General features: G+C 43.4%; 1 protein-coding gene across 1 annotated transcript in view; it reads left to right on the top strand.

Annotated features, from left to right (window-relative positions):
- DCC (DCC netrin 1 receptor) overlaps positions 1 to 22,808 on the top strand; it is a 912,686-nt gene that overhangs the window by 338,474 nt on the left and 551,404 nt on the right. The window contains exon 2 of the mRNA XM_033163905.1: positions 21,821 to 22,141. Within this exon, the coding sequence (XP_033019796.1) occupies positions 21,821 to 22,141 (321 nt within the window). The remainder of the gene's footprint in view (positions 1 to 21,820; positions 22,142 to 22,808) is intronic.

The raw sequence follows: 22,808 nt of genomic DNA on the forward strand, positions 1-22,808 counted from the left end.
TTTCTGTGAAGACAGAGGCAAAGTAGATGTTGAGTAGTTCCACCTTTTCTCTGTCACCCAATAGCACTTCTCCGTGTTCCCCATGCAGAGGACCTACTACTTGCTTGTTCTTCCTCTTACTTTGGACATAGCCGAATAAACCTTTTGAAATTATTCTTAACCTCTCTTGAAAGCCTGAGCTCATTCTGAGCTTTAGCTTTCCCCCTGCAACTGTTGGCTACTTGTGTATACTCCTCCTTTGTGATTTCCCCTTTCTTCCATTTCTTATACATGCCATTCTTAACTCTCAGCTCATCTGTAAGCTCCTTATGCAGCCACACCGGTTTCCTTAGATGCCTCCTACTTTTCTTTCTTGTTGGTATTGTCTGCATTTGGGCCTTCAGTATTGCTCCTTTTAGTATGTAGTGCTTTTTTCTTTAAAAAAAATGTTTAAGGGTACTCTCATTTTCCTACTCATATTGAAAAAAGTATGTATGTATGTATGTATGTATGTATGTATGTATGTATGTATGTATTTCAGTGAAGGAAGAAGGGATGGGGGAAAGCAACAAGACAAACACATAAGGACAAGAAAGAGGCAAAGAGGCAACAAAACAAAACAAAACAAAACAAAACAAAACAAAACAAAAACCCCAGTAACAAAACAACCACAACAGTGGTCCAGAAGGTGAAACAGGAGATGTTTCCTGCAGAGAAAAAGGCCCATCCCAAGCTGAACAGAAGGAGGCAGATCTGGCAGGCTGAAGGGCGGCTCTTTGTCCTGATTTGCATGCATTGCCACAAAAGCACTCCCTAACCTCAACAGATCTCTCTCCATAAGGTGATGAGCACAACTCAAGACAGAGACAGAGGCATATGACAGAAACAGTCACAGGCAGAAGAAAAAGACTGGAATGGACCTGCAGCTTCTGCCTGCATCTACCACTTCCGGAGACAGATGCAGGTGAAAGCAACTGTTCTATTCCAGCCTTTATAATTCTAGTTACAGGTGGGTAGCCGTGTTGGTCTGCCATAGTCGAAACAAAATAGAAAATTCTTTCCAGTAGCACCTTAGAGACCAACTGAGTTTGTTCTTGGTATGAGCTTTCGTGTGCATGCACACTTCTTCAGATACCTGAAGAAGTGTGCATGCACACGAAGGCTCATACCAAGAACAAACTCAGTTGGTCTCTAAGGTGCTACTGGAAAGAATTTTCTATTTTATAATTCTAGTTTCTCTTTGTCTGATTCCCTCCTCCTCCTCCTCCCTACCTTCGTTCCTCCCACACCACTACTTCCCTGCAGCTGAGGCAGCTGAATTGCCACTGCTTGCCACATACACACACTTTTTAAGGGTTGCCATATGTCCAGGAAAACCCGGATGTGTCCTCTTTTGGGGGGCCAACATGCCCACCCAGTCAGATTTTTACATTTTAAAGGAAATGTCTGGGGGTTTGGGTTTTTCTTGGGCTTGGGTGGCTCAGGCTGCTCTGCACACCACGGCCGCTGCCAGCCCAAGCCAGGGAAAGAAGCATGCAGGCACAGTGACAGTGGCCCCACACGCTCTCAGCCATGCACCTCTTTCCCCAGCTCAGACTGGCAAAGGCTTGGGCTGCCCTCTTTTTTTTGCTCTTGAAGATATGGCAACTCTTTTTGAAATATTAGGGTGTTCCTAGGAACACCCAGCATACCCTGTGTGCATGGCTATGATTGCAGAGATTGGGAAACCTCAGGCTTGTCAAATCTAGTTGTTGTTTTTAGAACCCCAAGATCTACCAGCCAGTGCAGAGTGCAAAACTCATACAGCTTGAATTAAAGAACACATTGCAGCCTGTTCTGAGCATAGGCGTTTGTTGTCAGTACCAGAACTGAATCGATCTCATTGTCCTTTTACACAAAAGTCGATGACTGATTACCTTTATCAGCCTAATATCCGGAAGCAGTGGTGGTAGCTGAGCCGAATACTTCAGCCCTGCACTAGCATTGTGCAATTTCTGGTAGAGAGAAGTAATGCGGATGACTACATTGTGGGTTATGTGCTAACAAAGTTCCACAGCATTTATTCTCTCTGCTGCAATTTGTCCCTCTGTGGTCCATTGTCTTCTCACATTCTGTGGCCAGTGACTTGGTAATCTGCAGAGACAGCAGTCTGTGCTCTGCTCTTATGTAACATCGATTCTCCAAGTACTCTTAATGGCTTGTTCTGCACATACACAGTTGAAGTGTGTCATGTTGGAATCTAAAAATAACATTGTGCTTTCTCTCTCCCGCCCCTGCTGTATTTCAATGGTTCTTAAGATGTAAAACCACGGCCAAAGAGCAAGTTTGCAATGGAATGGCATCTTAATATTCCACTGCTGAGTTATTGCACTGGTGAACTATGTTTGTAAGATCACATGTTGTGATGTTTCTCGGACAGCTTTACCAGAAGGCATAGGTTCATGCTAAGGTACTGCTGCATACATCTGACAAACACACTGGTATAGAAGGAGCATGCATTGGCTCTTTGTGTATATATATATAACAAGGCAGACGAAGGTGATTGAGGGGAAACTTTCACATTAACCAATTGTTGTTGGCATCTGTATTTTAAATTCCCCTGCATGCTAACACCTGAATGCATCTGCCTACAATTTGGCAGATGTTTGATCAGACAGTAGGAGGGGTTGAGTTGGAGAAGGAGGCAGCAGAGGTGGAGTCAGATGGTGAGGGCATTGTTTTGTCACTGAAAATTAGATTCTACCTCCAGAAATGAGATCGGATGCATCTATTCTGGTGAACCACACATCTCAATGTGCAGGGGCCTTGTCAGGTGTGCCAAACCCCCACCCCCATAGATCCCAGTTTTGTGTGAGAGTAAACTTAGACAGGTAAAGGTAAAGGAACCCCTGACCATTAGGTCCAGTTGCAGACGACTCTGGAGTTGCAGCGCTCATCTCGCTTTATTGGTCAAGGGAGCTGGTGTACATCTTCCGGGTCATGTGGCCAGCATGACTAAGCCACTTCTGGTGAACCAGAGCAGCTCATGGAAACGCCGTTTACCTTCCCGTCGGAGTGGTACTGGCTGTGACATCTGTCACCCCATTGATCGCCAGGGTTGATTTGGCTGATCTGTGTGGCTAGGCGGGTGTCCCCTTCCTCCCTCACCGCTCCATGTGCGTCCCTCCTGAAGCTGCGCACTCAGTGGAAGAGGACAACTATACCAGATAGGAGTGTACCATTCTTCAGTCAAGGGTATACGATAGCTGTGCTCCCCTGCTAGAACCTCCAAACAAACAAACTTAAATACTTGGAACTAAAAATGGGGTACAACACCTTTTTATTTTATTTTTTTCATTTGTTGGAAAGCTATGACAAAGAAACAGCTAATTAAGCTATTCACCTATAATTGGATAGATAACATCTTCAGTTCTCATTCCAGCATTGAATAGGCTCATGTTACATCTGCACCATCCATTCATGTAGAATATTCAGTCCATGGCACCCATCTCCCTTTGTTTTTACAGAACATGGACGTCAGAGTCAGTTCTGAATGCACTGAGATAACATCCAAGTGATGCCTTCAACTCAACATCCTGACCTTCTAGGCTGTCAATATGCTAGGCTTAAGTCAGTCTTCAATGAAGAGAGAGAGAGAGAGAGAGAAAGAAAAATCATTATGAATGGGGACAGTGTGTTCACTGCCATTGGGTGACTCAGTCACTGTGCTATAGCATGCTGAATAGATAGGGTCATTATCTAAGCCTCTGTTGCCATTAAGTGCTGGGAAATGATCCATCCCTCAGATCACTCATTTGTGGATCTGCACAGCTGACTCACAGCATAAACTGAGCATTCAATTAGGATGTCAAAAGAAGAGTTTCCACCAATTCTCACAGGGAGCAAAATTAGCAGGGAAATGCAGAGCCTCCTTTTGCTTGGGTTTCAGTAAATTGCTGTCAGGGGCTGGCGAGGCTCCAAGGCGTGAGATGAAGAGGATACAGGGCCAGAGACTGATCCAGAAGAAGAGTTTGGATTTGATATCCCACTTTTCACTACCCGAAGGAGTCTCAAAGCGGCTCACATTCTCCTTTCCCTTCCTCCCCCACAACAAACCCTCTGTGAGGTGAGTGGGGCTGAGAGACTTCGAGGAAGTGTGACTAGCCCAAGGTCACCCAGCAGCTGCATGTGGAGGAGCGGAGACACGAACCCGGTTCACCAGATTACGAGTCTACTGCTCTTAACCACTACACCACACTGGCTCTCCAGGAGAAGGGGATAGTGATTTATGGGGTTTTATGCCTCCCACTAGGCAGTGGCGTACCAAGGGGGGGCGATGGGGGCAGAGCACCCCGGGTGCCAGCCTGGGAGGAGGGTGACACTCGGTGCCACACTCCCAAGCCGCCACCTGGCACCCCTTCTGTGCGGCGGTGGCAACTTTTAAGGCTGCTGCTTGCGCGCTAGGGAGTGGTGCCCCACCCCTGGGGGTGCGCCCCCTTGTTTATCGCTCCAGGCAGCAAAGCGGCTCCCTACGACACTGCCACTAGGCAGGAGCCAGAACTGGAGGATGAGGAGGGGTCTGAGCAGTTGGAGATGAGGGAGGAGATGCATGACATGGAGCCAGAGCTGGAGAAAGGACAGGATGCACCAGGATCATAGGAAGAGTCAGTGTCCAAGTGTAGGGGCCTGGATGAACCCCCTCCCAGGACCAGGACGCAGGCACAGTGACAACTTCTGTGTAGGAGAAGTCAAGGGTGCTTATGCTTGCAACATCAGACGAGGGCACTTAAGTTTGGCTGTAGGCATGTCCACACCATTGTTCCAAAAGTCCAACGTGGAATACAAGCCCAGAGAGGGACACCAGCTTCCACAAAGCATTTGTGTACATGTTTGGTGCACCTCAGGAGATACTGTATACTTGAAAGAGCATCTCCACCCCCATCATTCTGCCTGGACACTGAAGTCCAGCTCCGAGGGCCTTCTGGAGGTTCCCTCACTGTGAGAAGCAAAGCTACAGGGAACCAGGCAGAGGGCCTTCTCAGTAGTGGCACCCGCCCTGTGGAACGCCTTCCCATCAGATGTCAAAGAGAGAAACAACTATCTGACATCTGTTTAGGGAAGTTTTTGATGTGTGACATTTTAATGTATTTTTTAATCTTTGTTGGAAGCCGCCCAGAGTGGCTGGGGAAACCCAGCCAGATGGGTGGGGTACAAATAATAAATTATTATTATTATTATTATTATTATTATTATTATTATTATTAGTGCTTTGTTGATAATTAATTGAACTACCAGCCATTTGTCCTCCTTGGGCTAGGTGTGTTCAAGAAAATTGCCACCAGCTGACTGACCCTGGCTGCCAGCTTCCTCCTCCTTAGTTATGGTGTTGCCCTTATAGATCTCTTCAGGGAGGAGGATGGAGACAAAACTAGAATTACTTGACTGGGCCTGTCCTTGGCTCTGGCTCCATCTGCTGTTGGTCTCCCTGCCTTCTGCCCTACCCATCTCAATGGGCTCTGTCTCCTCACCTGCACCAAATGATATTTTTTGAATTCTAAACCCAAGCATGCAGAAAGCCAGCGACAGGCTGAGTTGATGAATGTGGCATATGTGTGAGGAAGGTCTGTCTATTCTAGTGCCTCAGGATAACGAGTGTGAACAATTCCATTGCTAAGTGTGTCCTTTGAGACATGTGATATTAGAGGTCAGTTCACGCAATTTGCTATTCACAATAAACCTCATGCCACAATAAATCCATCAGTTTTGCACTCATTGCTAAGGAATCTCCCACTTGCCGTTCCCCATCTCCCTTCGTAATTTGAACTCCTGATGTTAACTTTTTTATATGGCTTTCATTGTATTTGTTTTTTTTTTGTAAAGCTGCTGTGAACTGCTTAGATAGATAGATAACGAATTGACAGTATATAAATACTTTTAATATTTTTTTTAAAAAATAAAGGCTTGTTTACAATAAATCCATTCTTTAAAAAAGAAAAGAGAATAGAAAAATTGCTGGGCGTTTGTCACCACCAAAGGGAAACAGAAGGAACAGCCCTATGTTAAATTATTCCCTTGAATGGGTTTCCAAATTGAAATCGCCAACATAGCAAGTGCAGAGATGTTACGACACAGGGATCCATTTGAAATGATTTTCAGACTGGAATATCACCATACGGTTCCATTGATTTTGAGGGCGGAAACCTAGTCATGTAGATAATACTATGCAGATGGGACCTTGGCTTTAGGGACTGATGCCAAGGCCTTGTCTGCTCTTGGCCACCCTGAGAGCCAAACGCCTCCTGATTAAAATGCGCATGGATGACAAACATTGCTAGCAGAAAACTGTATGCCCAAATATTTATTATCCCTTAGCAAGGGATAATGCTGCTGATGCTGCCATATGCCTGGCCTGCTTTTTTCTAGAAGTCCAGAACATCATGCTCCATACTTCTATGACCTGTCAATGTAACTGAATTTTAGGAAAACTTGAAAACCCAGTTTGATGTTTGGTGTGGCAAATGGATGCCAGAAAGAACTAGGGAGGAAACATGGGAAGCTGCCTTATACAGAGTCAGACCACTGGTCTATCTAATTCAATATTGACTACATTGATCCTCAAGATCTCCACAAGATTTCAAGCAGGGGATGGGGCTCCTCCCAGCCTTACCTGGAGCTGCCAAAGATTGACCCTGGGATCTTCTGGATGCAAAGCCAGATGCTCTACCTCTGAGCTATGACCATTTCCCATATCAGTTGGATGAGTGGTCTATTGATCCTAGTGTCGTCTGCTCTACCTTGGAGAAGCACTCCCTTCCACTCCTTCCACAGAGGAAAATTGATTGGACTGCTCTTCATATAAAATTTATGCTGTGCCATTGAGCTAAAGTGCCTCCCTGCACATTGTTTGGCAAATAACAATCCTGCAAGAAACTCACAATTAGGCAGCTGATGTGTCTGTGTCCTGGGGTCTCTGTGGAGTTTTGGCAAGTCATAATTGATGGGTTGATGACTATGTTTGGGGAACCGTGGCTTGAAGAGATGCCCTATTTGCAGTGTCTCAGTGTCTGGTTCTTGTTGTTAACTTTCTCCAGCAATTTACATCTTGACTTATTCCAACGAGTCATTTCTGATTCTTCCAGTGGATCTGTTTGTGACAATCTGTGGTTCTGTAGATTGATATGTAGGGAACTGTGAAATGGAAACTGTGGAACAGAGTGTTTATTCATAGCTCAGGGTTGCATTAGTTGACTTTATGTTCCTGGCTCTGTATCAGGACCTCACTGCTTGAGACCAGTTACATCAGTGATTTGCCATGTAGGGCAGTCCACTCAAGAGAATTGCTTTTCCTGCCTGCATGGGACTGCAAAAATAGGACAGTTGTCAAGCAGCTGGTATGTGGCTGGTATGCTACATTTTGCTTATTGAGTCACGAATTGTGCTGGTCTCTTCTGCATCCATACCTAATATGTGTCGTTGTTGTTCAGTCGTTCAGTCATGTCCAACTCTTCGTGACCCCATGGACCAGAGCACGCCGGGCACCCCTGTCCTCCACTGCCTCCCGCAGTTTGGCCAAACTCATGCCAGTCGCTTCAAGAACACTGTCCAACCATCTCATCCTCTGTCGTCCCCTTCTCTGTGTGCCCTCCATCTTTCCCAACATCAGGGTCTTTTCCAGGGAGTCTTCTCTTCTCATGTAGAAAGGAGAAAAAATAAGTAGGGAAGTGTAACATGAACTGGTGGCAACTGTGTGATGGTACTTTCCTGGCTTCCTCATCTACTCCTCCAGATGATGAGGAGGAAAAAATTACATGCACAGAACTGGATGCAAGCTGAAACCTTTCTTGCAAAAGCCACTTGGGAAGAACAAGGCGCTGATGTTTTCACTGAGATGCAGTCGATGCTGCACCATGCATCATTTAATAGGTAGTTTATGATTTTGATTATGCCTACTTTATGTCCTTTCTCTTTCTTTACTTTTTCATTTCTTCTTCTTCAAATCTCTTCTTGTGAGTTCTGAAAAGCTGAAATATTGCAGTCAGGACGCCTGCTCTGTTGGCTCGCCAGGATCTTTGCAGCTTGGGGGGGAAAAAGGCTGCTTTGTGTCTGCACTGAATAACATCATTGGTTTCCTTAACGGTAACATACATTATCTTAGCAGTGTCGTTTGTTTTCTTAACAGCAATCATTTTGCTCTTCTTCTCCGGCATCTTTCAATGAAAGGCTCTAAAGATTTGGGAGAGAGAGAGTTATTCATTCCAGAAATGGAACGGAGCGCTCTTTCTTATTTTGGGTATGAAATAATGCATAAAGGATAATTATAGGGAGAGATTGCCACTTGGGAGAGAAAGGAAAGTATTGTTATTTATAGGTGTGCCCTAATGTACAGGTGTGGCAGATGAAGCAGGTTTTCTCTATTATGAACATTTTGAAGGTTTCTCTCCAGATGAGAACTTTTTTGATAGTTTAACTGCTCCCTGTGCAATAGGATATGGTCAGGGCTGAGCACCTAGGTATAATATTTGAAACTGGGTAGTCCTGTATTTTCATGACTGTCTGCTTTGAGGTCTATGGTGTGTCCTCTTGGCCTCTGAAAATCTGGGATGGAGGGGTTGTTTTGTTGAAGGAGCTGTGAGGGGATGTGGTGGTCGGATTAATGTGTGTGTGTGTGTGTGTGTGTGTGTGTGTGGAGGGTTGAAGGGGTTGAGTGAGGTGTAAAGGGAGGGGATGTCAAGGCATTTGGAGGTTGGCAAGGGACATGGGGTTGGCAGGGGATAGGGTAGGCAGGTTGGGGAGCAATGCCAGCAATGCCAGCAGCCCCTAGTCCATATCAATATCAGTATTGTAAAGTCCTTGGGGTGGTTGCTTGCGAGTAACCAGACAAGACGCAGACCTGTCTTTCAACAGGTTTATTGTGCATGCTATTTACACTGCAGAGCTACAAGTTCATGTCTGTATCAGTCACTCACAGAATCTGGGAGCGGCCCCTTCCGGCTGTGACCCCAACATAAGAGTTTCGGTATCCGAAATCTCCACCTCCCCTCCTTGCGTTTCACCCCTCTGCACACTTGGGGCACTGGAAAAGGTGTGTCTCCCTCCTCCCTCCTCACCCGCTGAGCGAGGGGAGTGCAGGGTCTCTCCAACATCCCCAGAGCCTCCGCTCTCAAGCCCCGGAGCTGCCTGCCCCTCCCCACTGGAGACATCACTGATTCGTCCACTGGCAGAGGAGGTGCTGCTGGTCAGGTGGGGCTGGGGCTCTCTGTAGCATCCTGAGAGCCCTTCCACCACCCTGCGCTGAGCTGGGGACAGTTCCCTGACAAGTATCAATACCTATCTATCTACTAAAAGCTCAACCAGACTTCCTTTTATGCCACATTTCGAGGCACAAATCTGTTCTTTCAAAGCCCCATATCCAAGCACTTTATTGTCGTTATTTTTGCCCCAATGCTTTCCCTGTGAAAACCTGCTCTTTACCCCTGAGTCAGAGCAAGCAGCAACCTGCAGAAAACCTCAATTGCCATTTATTCCGATTCAGCATTAAACAGCGGGTTTTCCTGGGGAAAGTGGCAGGGAAGAGAAAAAGTGCTCAGACACGGAACTTTAAAATAAAGGCCTGTGCCTAGAAAATGTGGGCAAAAGGTAAGTGTGACAAGCCCTAAGCTAGAGTTTTCCTGAAAAGGCAGTATATCAGCATGGATTTGTTGAGAAAATATGTGTATTGAAATAATGAGGGGAAATGCTATATAAGTTATACACATTGTAGACAGTTAAGTTAGGAAGAAACAGTGCATTGTAAATTATGGGTAGACTACCCAACCCACTAATTCTTTAAGCCACATATAAGCCCATTTACTCCAAAACATAATGAGCCTTGCCACAACCTTTTGAAGTCAGTCAATGAGTGACGAGACTCTTAAACACAGACGATTCAAAACTAATGCTTCTTCAAAGAAATGCAAAATAAAACAAAGAAGCCGCCTTGGTTTCATCCATTTCGATATTCCGTAGCTGTTGTTTGACATGGCACCCTGCTCTCTCGGCTTCTGCCTCTTTTAATTAAAAAAAACCCACACCATTACTTCTGTTTCTTTGAGCTATTTTTTTTTACAGATGATACCTAAACAAACAAACAAACACATTTCTTAAAAGGTGTGTCCAGACTGTGCCTCAGCAAAATCTGTGAACCTTACAAATCCTTGAAACCTGGGCTGGCAAATCTACAGTTGCTACTGGATTCTACCGGAAAAGCATTAAAGAAAGTCAATGTGGGTTCCATGAAGCTGGCAAAGCTGTTGAAAGTTGCAGTTAGATTTGCAGTTTAGTTTTGTGCTGATTGGCTTGGCTTGTGGTTTTCACCAGGAACTGTATTGGAAAAATGTATTGTGTGTACACCAAACAATGTAACCCCCCCCTCTCTCTCTGTCTCCCCTTTCCAGCCTAATGACACCGTGCCTCTCATATTCTCGGGAGGCATTCTGCTTTATGATTTTTTCCGCATGAGCAGCAGTTTAACTGAGCCATACCTTTGGGAGTACTGCTCCCAAAGAGCCACAAAATGAAAGCTCGCTTCCAGTTTTACTCTAGGAGATCTATGTAGCCTCTCATGCTACTGCAGTGTTTTTCAACCTTTTTTGGGCAAAGGCACACTTGTTTCATGAAAAAAATCACGAGGCACACCACCATTAGAAAATGTTAAAAAAATTTAACTCTGTGCCTATATTGACTATATATAAAGTAATTTTTCAATTTTTCCCACGGCACACCAGGCAACATCTCGCGGCACACTAGTGTGCCACGGAACAGTGGTTGAAAAACACTGTGCTACTGTGTAGCAGGGGGTAGGCTTAGGAGACAGCTGACCTTCTGCTGCCGGGGCTGTACCAGTGCGTCCCATCCCACCCCCCTTGTGTAAACGCAACCTTCAGCTCCAACAAATACAGCAGCACACAATTTATCCATGTATCATTAAGATAATTGATATTTATTAGTCCCCTGGTAATTTTCCGCTTTTTGTTTTTGGGTTGTTGGGAATAAATCACAGCTGCAACAGGCACAGATCATGCTTTTTGTGTCTATTATGTTGTCTTGATAAGGCTAGCCGGTGTTGTTCACCTTCCCAATGTGATTCATTGAGATTGATTGAAGCGCCGGGCTTGTCCTAGCCGTGGTGCAGTGTAATTAATGTCCCCTTATGCTAATATATGCGAATTCGGGAGTGTGCATTGGACTTGGGAGGAGGGAGAGAACAAATAAGGATTAAAGAGTTCACTCCAAAAGTACAAATCAAATTTTTGCCTCACTAAATTCCCCCACTACCCTGAAGAAGGAAAGAACTCATCGGAGGCATGACCAAAAGCAAAGATTGTGCCTGAATGGGACTCTATTTCTTTTAGGTTGTGCAACATCACAAGATTTGAATTGTGATGTTCTGCTAAGTTGATGAAGTGCTATGTTTGGGTATATTAAAAGAGAAAATCTGGATAACTAAGAGGATCAACACTCTGCAACTGGAGCTTAAGTGGAGAAGCACATTGATTTTCCTTTTGCCGCCCTGCTCCCATGCTAACTTTCATCTCAGGTAAACTGTCTCTTGCATTTAAATGCTTCCATCCCAGAATAAACACTACTTGACCCTTCTGACAGATGTGGATCAAAGAAACGCTGGGAATCCATCCCTTTGTTTTAAATTTTCGTGGCCTACAACAACCTAGTGTCTTCCAGATGATTTGGAGTACAAATCCCACCAGCACCACCCTATGTGGCCATGCTGATGGGTGATGATGGAAATTGTACACCAGAACATCTGTAGACACCAGATTGACAACAGCTGCCTTCACATATTGAAGCTGCCATTCTTGCATTTCTTCCTGCACTGCGTACACTGGCATACAAAGATCCTCTAAGTTCTTAGGCAGGGATCTTCCCCAGTTCTGCTCCCTAAGACCCTTTAAACTCAGAGACTTCATAGGACCATTGGAGACCTCCTTATACCAAGTTAGACTGTTTATCCATCCAGCTTGCTATTGGCAGCTGCTCTCCAACATTCCAGGCAGGGTTCTCTCCCAGCCCTACCTAGAGATTCCAGGGAGTGGAACACAGACCTTCTGCATTCAGAGCAGATTCTCTGCCACTGAGCTATGCCCTTCAAGGTTTTTGCTGTTAGCCTCTGTCCGTGGTGCCGTATCTGTCTAGTGCCACATTGTCCTGTTTAGCACCATGGTAGTGAAGGTGCACATCATTGCAATAGGCCATACCCAATGCAATGTTTGATTGCACAACGTGTCTTAGTGGACAGCTGTAGCCTTATTGTCTCCTGTTGCGAATCTCCTCTCAATGGGCACATGGTCAAGGATTTGTTCTTCAATCATCCTGCCATGCCACTGTGTAACCAGGGGGGCAGGATGGAGCATGATAAGAAAGGAAGATCCATGCAGGCAAATCTGGAAATGCATTTATCAGGCTGCATTGATCCTTGATAGTGCCTCGTGCACCCAAGATAACCATAGATTTCAGGTAATAAACCTGCATGTTTTGTCGTGCTTATTGATTGTCTGAATTACCCCATGTTTTCGCATTATCAGGACATAGGTACATTAATTTGTTTAAATGTAACAAAGCTTCACAACTGGCTTTTGCCCAGCTAGCACTTGAGGCTGCAAGTCATGAAGCTATTTGCTGTTTTATACAAGTAGCATGGATAGGATTGGAACCTAAATGTTTCAATGTGAGAGTTGCAGCAAATGTGAGATTGCTAATCCATGCACTGGGGCTCTGCATCCGGTCTAGGTGAATCTTGGAGGCTGGAGCAAATATGACTGATCCCAGCCTTTCCAAGATTTGTCTGGAGCAGTTTAAGGCTGCCCTGGATTGGATCAGACCCACCTGGGGCAATCTGGAGCTGTCAAACAGGGAGGCGGTGGGTATTATATATGCAGTCAGGGTGTTGGGAGGAGAGAAAGAAGCTATTCAAGAACCTATCTCTGCTCACCGTCCAAATACATTTTTAAGCAGGGTGACCCACTCAATATGAAATGCCCACATTTACTATTTTCAGGAATACTGGGAAATAACAAAGTAAAAAGTAATATGCAAGAGCTGTATAAGATTATGATTCTAGCCGGAATGGCAGTTATTGCACTGGGATGATGGAAAGAAAAGGCTAAATGGAAAATGGAAAAATTGAATTTTTGCACAGATAGCGGCAGAGGATAGTTGGGAAAATAAATGCCAAAGAATTACAAATAAATGGGCATTTTACAGGAATTGGATAGAAAGGGGTGAAGCCAACCCAAACATACAAGCTCGAATGAACAGACTGTGTACATGGATAAAGATCTGAAGAACGAAGGTCTGTCCAGAGGGGAGGGTGGGAGGGGAGGGGGAAGGGGGAGAAAAAAAAGTCTCCTAAAAGCTTGGTTGTTTACTCAGGCCTATTGGAGATGTTTGAGAGCGCTACCTTGTTCAGTGGCTGTTTTAAATGTTGCATTCGAAATGTATTAATTGTATTCTGAACTTTGTGCATATCTTATTGTACTTTGATTCTTTTTCTGTAAATCAGCTGCAGATTTTTGTTAAGTGGTATATACATTTTCTGAATAAATTGTTGTTGTTCAGTCATGTCCGACTCTTCGTGACCCCATGGACCAGAGCACGCCAGGCACGCCTATCCTTCACTGCCTCTCACAGTTTGGCCAAACTCATGTTAGTAGCTTCGAGAACACTGTCCAACCATCTTATCCTCTGTCGTCCCCTTCTCCTTGTGCCCTCCATCTTTCCTAATATCAGGGTCTTTTCTAGGGAGTCTTCCCTTCTCATGAGGTGGCCAAAGTACTGGAGCCTCAACTTCAGGATCCTCAAAGTACTGGAGCCTCAACTTCTAGTGAGCACTCAGGGCTGATTTCTTTAAGAATGGATAACTTTGATCTTCTTGCAGTCCATGGGACTCTCAAGACTCTCCTCCAGCACCATAATTCAAAAGCATCAATTTATTCTTCTGAATAAACAGGAAGTGGCAAAAAAATAAAAATGAAATGCCCACATTCTGAGCTTCCTTATGTGTGGCGTTTCAAGTTAATTTGAAGTTTTGCTAGTTCATATTTTTAAAGGGACAAACTGGAAACTCAGGCAAAAATTTTTTTTTAAGGTTGGCAGCACAGTGCCAAAGACCTGTCACAACAGAAACTTCTTCAGTATTCAAAATAAGGGTGTGCTTTTCTTTTTTTTCTTATTGTACACAAATAACATATTTTTGAAAGTTTGAAGAAGCCCAGCTGTGAAGTTCTGTTAAGAACTACAGGTATTTGGAGACAGAAAAGCCCTTTTCTCCTTGACTTTATTGTGTCTTATCGACAAGAAAGCGCACCGAACTGTACACAATACAGGGCTGTATTTTCTTCCCAGAGTTTATTTCTGGTGACATGTTCATACTGCTTGAGTATTGATCTCAAGGCTTATACTGTTGTCAATAAAAAAAATGCAGCCTTATGTTGCAGAGTTAGGTACAGCCTGATGTCTCAATAACTTTTTGAAATGGGTAGCACAGGTATGCCATTAAAACTTTGAACTATGCCATTTTCTTCAGTAAAGCAAACACACAGAGGCACACACATATGTAAGCCCTTTCTAGCATCAGTGGAAAGTGTTAAGTAAACTCACAACAGGGAAGTGTTGCGAAGGATGATTTTGCTATCTCTGCTCCTTGCCGCCATTGTTGTTGCCCTCATTGAATCAACCATCTGAAGTAGAATCTCAGAGTTGGAAGGGACCTTAAGGGTCATCTAGTCCAACCCCCTGCTATGCAGGAACCTCAGCTAAAGCATCCATGGCAACCCAACCTCTATCAAACAAATTAGATGTTTTAAAAGAAGCATGTCCTCAACTGTACTTCCATTTCATCAACTGATCAGCTGGTGGCACTTCTTGATAATTACAGATAACTTCTTAGAGCTTCATCCCATATTAGATTGTCTTCCACAGAGCCTTGATTCATATCTCTGAGCATGCCTTTGTCCCCTCCTCAAGTCAGATCTAATGCGAATTTCATGAGTTCTAGTGCTGGGCTCTGACCACAAAAGGTTTTGAATACCTGATATTTTGTTGTATATTTATATTCTAATGGAAGCTGCCCAGTGTGGCTGGGGCAACCGAGTCAGATGGGCAGGGTACAAACAAATGATGATATCAAAGTTTGAACCTCAGTTTGATTCTTTGTGTAACAGTCCACCTTGGTCTGATGTGTTTCAGAGGTTGCCTGATTTCACTTGAGATCTGAAGATGCTTTGACATACGTATGTGTGGAAGAGGCTTAATTGCCCCACCCACCTTATGTGAAATTAACTAAATTAACGAAATATTTTTAAAACAACGATAACTGCTTTTTCATTTGAATGTTTATTATACAATATTTATTATTTATCTGTAATTACAAATAACAATATTAAAAATGCAAAGGTCATAGGAGAAAATCTTCAAACTACATGAATAAAGTTAGATAGTATTATTAAACAATAAATAAAAACCAGTCTTGGTTCAGAAAAGAGGACTTCCTTTTTTTTGCATTTGATTGAAGTGGATGAAATCTGTAGACATGAGAGGCCCTCCAGAATGGATTGAGCTTGCCAAATTACAGATAAACAGGTCCAAGGGATTTTGTGCCAGCCCCTGCTAAAGTTCTGTCTAGCTATCTGGAAACATTAATAACTTTTTTTTTCATTTGGGGGTGAAATTTGCAGGCATGTTCATCCCTTTGGAGGGTATAATTCCTGCTAAATTCCAGAATGATAGCTTTAGTGGTTTCCCTGTCAGCTTTCCCCTGGGGAGAGATCAGTTTAAAAGCTGCTCTGCTGATCACCATGTACAAATGGGGGGGGGGAGTCATTAGTGAAGAAGTACAAAACCTGTTCATTTCATCTGCAATCATCTTCTCTGCAGTGTCAGTGTAACCTACTGGCTAAGGAATCCTACTTGCTCTGGGGAGACAGGGATTCAAAAATTCTGGTCAGTTATGAAGCTCACTGTACGACCTTGGAGAAGGCCATGCCACTTATCCTAAGCTACCATGGAGGTGCTGCAAAGATGAGAACTGCGAAAGAGAGGAAACTGGATGGAAGGACAGGGAATGGAATTTTATACTGCATTGAAAGCAACATACTTTGCAAATCCTGGGAAACAATGGGTGCTATTCAACTAAGTTTTTTTTTTTAAAAAAAAAAATATCTCTTTATTATTTAAAATCATAACAAATAAAACATACTCATCACATGCAACTACATATTCAAACATACTCAAACATATTCAAACATAATTATTTACATACATAACTTCAAACATAAATACTTACATGCACACATTTAATCTCACATACCATGCATACCAACTGTCAGCACTTGGACTCACACCTTCTCAAACTTCCAATTATCCTCTTTGTATTTCGTGTTTGGTTTTGTTTAACATAACGTACAGTTATAGTTCCCATTTGTTACTCATATTTTTCTTCTCATACTCTCTATTTGCTTAATCTAAGGTTCAATCTAGGTCTGCTACTAGGATTCCGTTTAAACCACTATCCATTAAATATTCTTTAAATATCCTCCATTCTCTCCATACCTCCTGAATCATCTGTCCTCTTATTGTACCCGTTGTTTTGGTGGTGCTATTCAACTAAGTTTTACTGTGTAGAGCTATTGATATTAATGAACACAATTGAGTTCTCTACATTAATGGATGCTCACCATTTTCCCGGTGGGCGTCGGTTGTGGACCTTCATTCTCTGCCTCTTTCCTATCCATCCAGACCCACACAGTCACCAGCTGAAGGGGTATTCCCCATGGCTGGCCAGTAGCCAGGTCCAAATGGGCCAATTGGGGCCCAGGTCTTGGGGAATTCCTTTGCTGGCCAGCCAGGCATTGGCCACAGCCATGGCTGGCTAGGCAGCAACACATAAAAAAGCCAGCCCCATGGATCCACTTTACTTGGCACTAGCCAGACCTCATATGGTACCCAGTTTTACACTTTCAGAAGGATGTAGGCAAATGAGATAATGTGCAGAAGGACAAGTCATAAGAAGAAAGTTTAAGAGAAGCAGGCAGTTTTAGCCTGGGGAAGTGAAGACTTGAGTGGAAATGCATGATAGCTCTTTTCAGTGACCTGGAAATATGCACACAGAAGGGAGACAAAGACACAGAAGAGAGCTGTTGCACCAGAGGGTGGGAAAAGATCTAATGGGCTTAAATTGTAGGAGGGTCGAGTTCAGCTGAACATTAGGAGATAACTTTTAAAAAGTTTGTTAGGGGTGTTTTACCTCTGGGTTTCCCGTATCAGGGAGTGGGTTGAGTGAGGTGGCCTGCAAGACCCCCCCTCTAACTCTATAACTAGTGGCAGATAAAAGAGTGTGAGGGTGGAAGGAGGGTGAGATCATCACATTGAGAGATGAATTAAGAACAGATAGGGCTGTACCAATGTGCTTGCAATTGCTGAGCCTACAGCAAATCTCAGGGATTTAAGGGATGTCAGGCTAGGGGGTTAACCTGTGTGCTCCCACCAAGCCCTGGCCAAAGGAGGAGATTACAGAGAGAGCACAATACCGTCAGTAAAGCTTCCAGAGCAACCTTGCTAAATGGTCAGAACAACCTGGGCGTTCTGCCATTTGTGCCTCTTATGTGCAATGGTCTGTCATTGCTGGGGTGAACAGAGCTGGATCTGACACATTGTGTTATAGACTTATATTTCTAATGATTTCATTACAAGGAATAATGCATGCTCCTTTTCTAGCTTTCTTCCTTCGCTGCTTTCTGCACCAACCATTTCTAGTCATTGAAGGTGGTCTCCCCTCCTCTCCGTCAAATGCATAGAAAACAAATGGGATGTGTTTGTGTCATTTCCCCTCTACTTTTCTGTGAGATCACCTTTCTTATAGCGTGTGTATCTGTAATATTTTAAGATGGGGATGTGGCTGTAAAATTGGCAATAATAGTTTAGCCTTAATTAGTTTACTCTTAATTAACAATGGATAAACTACCTTCACTTCAATAATGAGAAATCCAGAGAATGCTTAATGGTGGGGAATCACCCCCCCCCAAAAAAAAGTTCTAAATTAATTATTATGCTGGTCACATCACACTAAATTAACCTAAAAGGTCATCTATTTTTAGTCCAGTTCCTGGACCCAACATGCTTCTTACATGGAGCAGAACAAAATATAGCCATTTATATGTATAATATATGTAATGTTCTTGGGACTTTTGGGCAAGACCTTCCCAAATCTTGGGATGTGGCTGCTGGTGAGGGAGAAGCAGCCTATTCTCAGAGTGGTCAACAAGGAACTGAGGGAAACCAAAATGGAAAGATGGACACATCCCTAGCTATCAGCCAAGCTCAAGCTTTTCCCTTATCATGTAATCATTTTTGCTCCTGCAATCACTGAGCAATAAGGCCTGGTGCCATTTCAAAAGAAAGGTAGTGTTTCGTGGCTGATCCAATTCTGACTTCACCTACCAAAAGGAGAGGAACAAATAAGCTCATATATTACATAACTGAGCTGGAAATGGAGGTGCTTTTACTGAGGAAGAATCTGGAATGAAAGGAGAGGTGTGGCATTGAGAGGTCAACCTTGAGAAGACCTCCAGCAAACTAGCCTGAAGGCTTGAATCACACTGAGGATTGCTGTTGATGATAGTTCAGCAAACTGTTCCATATTGGACCATAAGGGGAGTTGTTTACTATTCATCTTGTCCCAATTATGCTTTCTTAACCTGGAGGAGGTCTTCATCTGGCAGCAGTTTCCCAGGAGCATGTGTCAAAGAGGGGAGTGGTGGTGTTTATCTGGCCCCCTGGCAGCAACATTGCTGTGGCTTAACAGGAGAGAGAATGGGAGTAGGGAGGTGGGCATGGTTTGGGCATCCTGATAAACCCTATCTGGTTCTTCCCCTGAAGCACCTATGTCAACCTCCCCATCACTTCATCCCTTCTTCTCTCCCAGTAAGCTGCAGTGATGGTGCCAACATCCCTCCCTGCAGTCCACACCTGCTCTTTCCTGTAAAAAGGAATTGAAGCACAGTTTGAACGTTCTTCCAGCAGCTCCTAGGGTAGCATTCATACAGTTTCTGTGATATAACACCCTGTGACTCTTGTTTCTTCCCCTTTCGTTTCTCCAGGCGCCGTATTTCAGAGGCGATTTCCCTTTCTTTCCCCTTCCAAAACTCTTTCTCCGGTCACTCAAACTGTTAAGCATCGTCTACCAAAGCAATTTTCAGCTAACTGTAGCTTTTGGAGTGAATATGAATAGCTAAAATTGTGACTCAATGGCTGGGGTAATTGCACAAAAAATAGAGTTAATCTTTGTTTAACTCCTGCGACTTTATGTACTCGGCACACTGAAAACTGACAGAGCACCACTGTTTCAAAATATGAGGATTGTTTTCCTGCGGTAATAGATCACTGGTGTAAGGTCTTAAATGGTTTTGCTAAAGCAAATGACATCTTCACTGGAGCATACAAAACGTCCCTGATGATTCTACGGCTATTGTTTTTAAAGTGTCAGTGAAAGTAGAGAATTATTTTTGGAAGTGTTATGGAGTTTGGAAGTTGGGCTATGAATGGGGTCAGGTATGAGTGCAATAAAAACTATGGAGGAGGGAGAATTTTGTGCAGTCCACATTTTAAAGCAAACTGACCTACTTTGCATGCCACAGACCAAAACCAATGCATGCATATAATTAAACGTTGGATTTTGCACCTTTTTCAAATTTTGTGCTACAGTTCTCAATTCATAAAATGAACCATTTAAAACAGAGTAACAGTATTATTTTACAATTGCTTTGGGGTAAAATAAGTTTATAAATGCATGCGTTGAGATAAAATATTTATATACAATTTTTCATACTTCTTCTTCTTTATTTTAATGTATTCTGATTTAACAGCATAATGGAATGGGCTTTTGAATGAAAGCATCTGAAATTGACACAGGCTGTCCATCCTTAGTAAAGGCAGTGAAACTGTCCCAAATGTCTTGGACTATAATTCCCATCATTCCTAGTGTGTGTGGCCAGTGTAGTCAGGGATGCTGGGAGTTGTAGTCAAAAACATATGGAGACTTAGAAGAGGCCGCATAACACAAATCTGTATTTGTCACCAACAGTACGCTTGATGAGAAGTTGCCACCAACCCTAGCAGCCACATGAAAATCTTCTTAGTATGTGTAGACATAAATCTTCTTAGTATGTGTAGACGTAAGTTTCTTAGATGTACACCAAAGAAAGGAAAAGTTTACAGCAGCCTTTGCCAACCTGGTGTCTTCCATATGTTTTGGCCCAGGGCTGATGTGGGATGTTTTGACTACCGGTACATCCCCCATCATCCCTGGTCCAAAATAACTGGAGGCACCAAGCTGGTGAAGGCTGGTTTATGCACATGGATCTGACTGCTGAAATGCTGTCTGTCAGTTCCTGCCTGTAACCTTGGTTGTGGACTGAGTGGGATGAATGGAGTCAATTCTTGGGTTGGGTCTATTTTTCAACCCACATCATTTTAATGTGTATTCATCCATAAGTCTATTTGATCCTGTTTCCATGTTGGTATGTGACTTGAGAAAGAAAGAAAAACCTCACAGAAATTTAAATAAGTGTTTAAATCGTATTTTTAAAATATTTCTCTCTAAACATGCATTTATAAAATGATTGGGTTTTGAGCTGGCATGCTCAGAAAGTGAAGAAGCTTACAGATAACTAAGTTCTGGTCCATACTTTAATCAAGGTTGTGCAGATTAGGTGAGGCTGAACAGGGATTCACAAAGATAAAACACTTGAAGCATCCTTACCAATTCATGTCTGTGGCTGAATGTAAACTGATACCTTCAAAGTTTCTAGCCAGGTGCTAGTATAACCTGCCTGCAACAGTCATCATGTCTAATCTTTTCACTTGGAAACCTTTGATAAGTTTCTGAGAAATCCAATGGTCCCCAAGTGCACAGTTTGAAACCTTTGTAATAGAGGTTAGTGATATGAAAACTCATAGAGACCTTTTTTTAGTGTCTTCCTTGTATTTCAGTTTTTACGGGAAGCTGTTGCACTGGATTTTATGAAATTGCAAAGAACAGCAGGCAGTGAGATGTGTACTGTACTTTGGTGTTCCACCCAAGTGGCTTGGTGGCATTCAGAATTTGCTTTCTCTTCCCTAGGAATTTGTTCTTTTGAGAGAGCTCTATCGAATAACAGCAGTCCTCTTGGGAGTAAAATTCATCTCGGTGCAGAGGGTTGGCGCAGATGTAATAAACCACTTACAGTAAATCCCAGCTAAGCCCTCTAAATAAGAAATAAGTTGAGCAGAAGTTGTTGTTGGGCCTCTGCTGTTGGCTGAATCTGATGTTAACTGCTCATTTTTCTGTACGCTATGGAGACTTGGAGGCTGTGGGGAGATTGGGTTGGCTGCTTAAATTACAAACTGGTCTCTCTTCTCTCATTATTTGGTTTGCATAGGTTGATAAGGTAATAATATATCCTTGTTGAAATTTTGCTCAGAAAAAATAAGCTTTTCTAAAATAGAATTTGTAGAACGGCCACCAGTTTTCTGCCAAAAGAAAATCCAAGGCAGATTGACAAGGTGAGGCGAGGGGTGATTTTAATTTTCTTGGAAGGGCCACACAACCATAAGTTGTGTCTGACTTTTTTCCCCTAAAGCAAGATCCAAGGTGGATTTGCTTGTTCTTAACACAGGCAAAATGTCAGTGGAAATTTCAACCATACTTAAATGAATTTATACTCTAGCATCATTTCTTCAGAGGCAATCTCAATGTTCCCCAGACCAAAAAAAAGTTGCTTTGTGAGGGTTGTAGTGAACTAACTGGGCTATTCTTCACCATTTATCCCAACAGGCACACAAGTTAAGGGATTTACAACATTGCGGTTCCTGATTGAGCCTTCGGATGCTGTCACCATGCGAGGAAGTAACGTGTTGCTCAACTGCACGGCAGAATCGGATCAAGGGATTCCCGTCATCAAGTGGAAAAAGGATGGAGTCTTTTTAAACTTGGCAGTGGATGAGAGAAGGCAGCAGTTTCCCAATGGATCTCTTTTGATACAAAACATAGTCCATTCCAGACACCATAAACCTGATGAGGGCCTTTATCAATGTGAAGCATCATTAGAAGGTATTGGAGCTATCATCAGTCGGACAGCCAAAGTCTCTGTAGCAGGTAAGAGCTTGCTTTTCTTTCTTTCTTTCTTTCTTTCTTTCTTTCTTTCTTTCTTGGTGAGAGGATGTTCTCATGCTAACTCTACATGGATTAAGACTTGTTTTGTTTGTGCATTTTGGATCAATGCTTTTCCTAATCCTTGCCAGGACAGAAGCACATAGTGGACCTTAATCTGGGGCGGGCAGGAATTCAGACTGTGCACCAACCATCAGTTGTGGCCAAAAGAGAGAACTGCAGGGAGATGAGACAAATAATCAAGGATACCTCTATACAACAATAGGTCAGAGGAAATGAAGAGCCACAATAAAAAAATTCTGTTTCTGGCTTGCTCTCTGCTCTGCAGACTTGGGGGACTGAACTTCTGCTGCTGGCTACAGAGTGCCCCTTTCCCCTTGCCACATCTTGCCCCTCTCCCAACCAAAGAGCTGAGTTTGACACTCGCAAAGATCAGTGTAAATGTGGAGTAAGGTATAGCCTAGAATTGAAGTATGTGGTGTGAGGGTGCTGTAGAATCAGAGCACCAGTTCCTAGGGATGCATCTGGTGCAGAATGTGGCCACCAGACTTCTAACTGGTGTCGACAGGCTTATGCTCATCACACCATTTTTAAAAATAATTTCAATGGCTGCCTGTTCATTTTATGGATCCGGTGCTGAGGTCTGTTGCCT

This window comes from Lacerta agilis, chromosome 11, assembly GCF_009819535.1.
Source record: "Lacerta agilis isolate rLacAgi1 chromosome 11, rLacAgi1.pri, whole genome shotgun sequence".
NCBI lineage: Eukaryota > Metazoa > Chordata > Lepidosauria > Squamata > Lacertidae > Lacerta > Lacerta agilis.